The 5,337-nt window shown below is 39.3% G+C and overlaps 1 protein-coding gene across 1 annotated transcript; it reads right to left on the bottom strand.

Annotated features, from left to right (window-relative positions):
• Positions 1-1,465: 1,465 nt before the first annotated feature.
• On the bottom strand, positions 1,466-2,620 carry LOC115656492 (beta-1,3-galactosyltransferase 2-like). The gene has a single exon (XM_030573264.1). It carries the CDS (start codon positions 2,618-2,620, stop codon positions 1,466-1,468), a length of 1,155 nt encoding a protein of 384 aa, XP_030429124.1.
• Positions 2,621-5,337: the final 2,717 nt, after the last annotated feature.

The following is a 5,337-nucleotide window of genomic DNA, read 5'->3' as shown; positions in this document are numbered from 1 at the left end:
CCCAGGCTCTTCATCCGAACTCAGTTCCCTCTCCTCTCATCCCAGTCTCTTTGCCCAGCCAGTCCCAGATCTCCCCCTATACCCTTGTTCCTTGTCAGATGTCTCCCCATCTCCTTCTGCCACCCCACTGGTTCTAAGGCCCAGCCCAGACATGCCAAACCCGCAGAATACACACAAAAATTGGGCTTGTTTTTGGCTTAACTGGCTTGTGAGTAGCTTGTTGCTTCTTTGTATTGAGCTGGGAGCTACGATTCTCTCTTTGCCCCTGGCTTGAGCTGTGTGACATAATAGCACAGACACCCTTTGCTGCTGACATAATGGAGAGGTGTGCAGGCCAAATTTGAGCAAGGAGCATTGAAGCATGGGCATTGTGATCTGGTCCATGGCATTGCAATGCTGCTCAAATTTGACCTCCCACTTTTGCAGTCTTTCCAGCACCAATAGGTAGGTGGCAGGTTTTCCCCTCACCTAGTGAAAGGAACATGCAAAATCCACTATTCCACACAATAAACACATACATCAATTACTTACTCTGTTCCTTCATCGGTCCTTGCAGAACCCAATTTCCCAAAATCACATTTATACCAAAACAGGACTTATGCTGAAGTTGTTCTGTGGGGTAAAATAAAACTTCAGTATGAAAAAGGTTTCTTTTTGTAAATATACTTTAAATGGAAACCTTAATGAAGGATATTGTGTCAAGTCTGTCTCTTCCTCCATAGAAGGTTCAATGCTAAACTCTGTCCCCATACCTACTCTAGCGACACCATCGTAGGACCCAACCACATCAGTCACACCATCAGGGGCTCATTCACCTGCACATCTACTAATGTGATATTGCTGGCACATGCTGGCATATGTTCCTCTACCATGTACATTGGCCAAACTGGACAGTCTCTACATAAAAGAATAAATGGACACAAATCAGACATCAGGAATGGTAACATACAAAAGCCAGTAGGAGAACACTTCAATCTCTCTGGAAATTCAATAATAGATTTAAAAGTAGCCATCCTTCAAAGACAGACTTCAAAGAGAAACTGCAGAGCTACAATTCATTTGCAAACTTAACACCATCAATTTGGGCTTGAATAGGGACTGGGGGTGGCTGGCTCACTACAAAAGCAATTCCTTCTCTCTTGGTATTGACACCTCCTCATCAGTTATTGAGAGTGGACCACATTCACCCTGACTGAATTTGCCTTCTCAACACTGGTTCTCCATTTGTAAGGTAACTCCCTTCTCTTCATGTGCCAATATATTTATGTCTGTATCTGTCATTTTCACTTCATGTATCTGAAGAAGTGTGTGTGTGGGGGTTACCCATGAAATCTTATGCCCAAATATATCTATTAGTCTTTAAGGTGCCACCGGACTCCTCATTGTTTTTATTCAGCAATGATAAGGCTGAAATAGTGTAGAAGCCAATATTGTAATCCCAGACAATCTCTGCCATACATTTGCTTTATTTACTACAGACATTTTTGTTACTTTGCAATGTTTCCCAGTATGTTATCTGTTCATCTGGATTAATTCCATGGGAGGTAATCAGTCTGCTGTATGTGCAAGGAGAAAATGGGACTTTATATAGATTAAACAAATAGTTTTTAGGTGGGGGTACCATATTAATTCCCTCTTGTTCAAGACAAAGAGCTACATAAATATCTTCCAAGTATATATACTTTACTTTTAAAGATGCCTTGACAATTTTTGCAGCCAGGGTTCCTGATAAAACATACCCAGTTCCTGAACAAAAATCAGGGTACCGCTCAGTGGAGTAGACTTCCTTTGGCATGTACCATTTGCTTTCACGATTTCGATGAGGCTGACCATTTCTTATAAGGTTGCCAGTGAAATAATACTGTGAAGGAGGCATAAGTGGTTTTAGGAGCCTTTGTATTAAATATTCTGTATTAACAAAAACATCACTGTCTGTTTTCATGACAAAATTTGCATCACCACAGTAGGTGGCAACCCACTTCAAGCCCATCATGGTTTTAAGAGTTAGGTTCTTGTAGGTGTCCAGAAAGTCTTGTTGAATGATGTCATGATATTGACTGCTTTCCCTCAGTAGGGCTTCATTTTGCTCTTTGTCGCTAGCACCCAACATAAATAAGCGAACAATCTTTATTCCTGGAACCACAGATTCATTTCCCCAGGTTTTCCTGATGGCTTCCCTGTGCTGCTTTTGATCAGCTTTGGTTGCTATTAATAGTATTAAAAAAGGAGTTATTTCCTTACATATATCTCTTTCGTTAATAACAAACCTAAAGGACTGAATGTAATTGAGTTCACTAGCAAATGGAGCTGCATTTATAGTTAGTCCCCCTACCTTCCTGTTTAGCAAGAATTGTTTGAAGCTAGAAACATTGCTTCTGAAGGAAATGTCTTTTTTTGCTGTCTCAGGTTTGCCATATTCTTTGGTAGGAAATACAGATCTTTTCATTGAACTCAAATCAGTGTTTTCTTTAACTTTGATTTTTGCTAAAACAGCAAAGTAATTAAAAGTCTTAGGAATGAAAAACAAATATATCCCTAGAAAACAGATGGAGCCCATCAAGAAAATGCACATCATGGAGCACCTCCAAGAAATGACAAAATATCTTCTATAGTGGGTCATGGTGGTGGTTTTCAAAATGATACGGAACAAACTGCTTTTAGTCACACAGACATCTGAAGAAGCGTGTTTGTTCGCAGCTGATTGGTTTCCTCCATGACAATTTCAGATGACCAAATCATTTTATAATATCGATTCTTCAGGGTTCTTTTAATTAAAAATGTCCCTTAATTTACATTCAGGCTATACACTGTAGATTGGTCATTTTCTTGTCAAAAGAACTGGTATTCCATGCTTGAACTTTACTTATACCTTCATTTTCCAACTTTTCTTTCTGAGGATAATACAAAAACAAAATTATAAACAAAACACTTATTGCCCAGTGCAATTTATACCAAACTTTATAAAGCTGGTCAACTTTTATAATATGAAAAACAAATAGCAGCAATGCAATTTCAGTTATATCCAAAATATAACTACAAAAGTTTTCCATATCCTATACATCTTTCCATTAAAAGTGTGCCTTTAACACTAATGGAATTATTCTTTTATATTGAGAGAAGAGAGCCCATAACAAGGAAATATTGAAGAATACAGAGCAAATTCTATTTTAAATATGTATGTTTACAAAACATGCTAAAATGAACCATATTTGAAGTAATAGCAGCAAGATCTTGACGTACAGATGTTTTATCTATCTACATCAATTATAGGTCAATTTGATATGTACTCAAGCTCATCACCACCCTGAAGGTGAAAAATACATGACTGTACCTTCAATTTTAATTATAATTTGTAAGTGTTTATATTCCTTTTATGATGTCATTGTATTTTTAAGTAAACCTGGGCGAAGTTTTTCGTTTGAATAATTTGTTCACTAAAACAAGCTGGGTTATACAAGGGTCAGGTCTACTTTGGTTAATTATTTTGGATAAATTAAAAAAAAACCCTGGAAACTTTGAAACAGTTTGTTTTGGCACTTCTGAAACAAAATGTTTTGACTTTTCTTTTCAATAAGCTTTTTCTTTTCAGAATGTAGGGGACCCCGGAAGACATTGTTACGGTTTAGCTAGGGCTTGCGCTTTCTCAAGGAGAGGTTATTAGCGGACAGAAGTTGCTAGCAGCTGCTGCTTCTAACCGGTTAGAACTGCCCTGTGTGGGAAGCCCCAGTGTTTTGGGGAACTGCAGAAAGTCCCTGGCCCGAGGCCAGGGGAGGCGGCCATTGCTGATGGAAAGTCTCCCATTGCATATGTAGAGGCTGCTTTGCATGCTATTAGCATAATGATATAATTGCTATGGGTTAGAGCTTGCGCGTTGAACTTCGCACCTGACCGAGCTGTTCAGACATTGGACTCCCCAAGCCAGTGGCAGCAACGCGTGGAGTTCCCGTTGCGGGTGTGTCACTTAACCTTCATTAAAGCAAACTAATTAACCTGTGTGTGTGGGCCTCGTCATTGCAGAGCATCCAGGCACGCAACACAGAATTTCACTGAATTTTATTTTAAAAATATATAAAAAGGAAGTTAAAAGCAGCATAAATGAAATATTTCATTTTGGGTTAAAAAAAATGTTTTCTTTAACCTGAAACTTGTTTTTAACTTTTTCATTTAGTTGGAAAGAAAGTAAAAAAAAATAAAAAATAAAAAAATCATTTTGTATTATATTGATCCAAAGAGAATTCTCTCTTCTTTTTTGGTTCAAGCCAACAAAATGAAAAATTGGCTACTCTCTCTGTTCTGCTTTTATGTGGATTTTGAGCTCATAAAAGGTGCTAGATACTGAAAGGACTAGAGTTACATAAATGACTTAGGTAGTCAGATAGAAGTCCTTTATCCACAGGCCTTGGAGATTATGGGTAGTGATAGTGTAGGTTCTATCACCTTTCTCCACTGTATGCCTTAATTCCAGAGGGACAGCCTCTTAGGCTTGAGGGTAATTCTGTGTACATTCTGCAGTATGTAAAGGTCAAACTCCAGTTTCTTCTCCCACCCCAAAGGATACAAAAAACATATCTCTAGAATCAAAAAGCTTTGTAGACACACAGTTTGCAGTGCGTTAGAAAACTATTACAGCAAAGGGTATGACATGGAGGGAAAGCTAGGCATATTACCTGTATTGAACTGCCTTTCACAAACTAAAAGGGCAGAAAACCTGTGAGCTGAATGAGTTCAATTTTGTTGAAATAAATTAGTTCTCAGCCTGTATGTTCTCCTCACAGAAAGTCAGGCTATGCAGAGAGGAGATGCATAATGAAAGTCAGCACTGATGCCAGCAAAGGTTCAAGTATCAGAGGGGTAGCCATGTTAGTCTGGATCTGTAAAAGCAGCAAAGAATCCTGTGGCACCTTATAGACTAACAGACGTTTTGGAGCACGAGCTTTCGTGGGTGAATACCCACTTCGTCGGATGCATGTAGTGGAAATTTCCAGGGGCAGGTATATATATGCGAGCAAGCTAGAGATAACGAGGTTAGTTCAATCAGGGAGGTTGAGGCCCTGTTCTAGCAGCTGAGGTGTGAAAACCAAGGGAGGAGAAACACCTCAATTGCTAGAACAGGGCCTCATCCTCCCTGACTGAACTAACCTCGTTATCTCTAACTTGCTTGCATATATATACCTGCCCCTGGAAATTTCCACTACATGCATCCGACGAAGTGGGTATTCACCCACGAAAGCTCATGCTCCAAAACGTCTGTTAATCTATAAGGTGCCACAGGATTCTTTGCAGCAAAGGTTCAGTAAAGGAAACAGACTGGGTCCCTATAATGGGATCCCCCAGCAC

The sequence above is a fragment of the Gopherus evgoodei genome, chromosome 8 (genome assembly GCF_007399415.2).
Source record: "Gopherus evgoodei ecotype Sinaloan lineage chromosome 8, rGopEvg1_v1.p, whole genome shotgun sequence".
NCBI lineage: Eukaryota > Metazoa > Chordata > Testudines > Testudinidae > Gopherus > Gopherus evgoodei.
Note: the sequence above shows the minus strand (reverse complement) of the source record. Positions and strands in the feature narration are given on the sequence as shown.

Coding starts and splice junctions, on each gene's coding strand:
- LOC115656492 (XM_030573264.1), bottom strand. CDS start 2,620: ATGACCCACTATAGAAGATATTTTGTCATTTCTTGGAGGTGCTCCATG.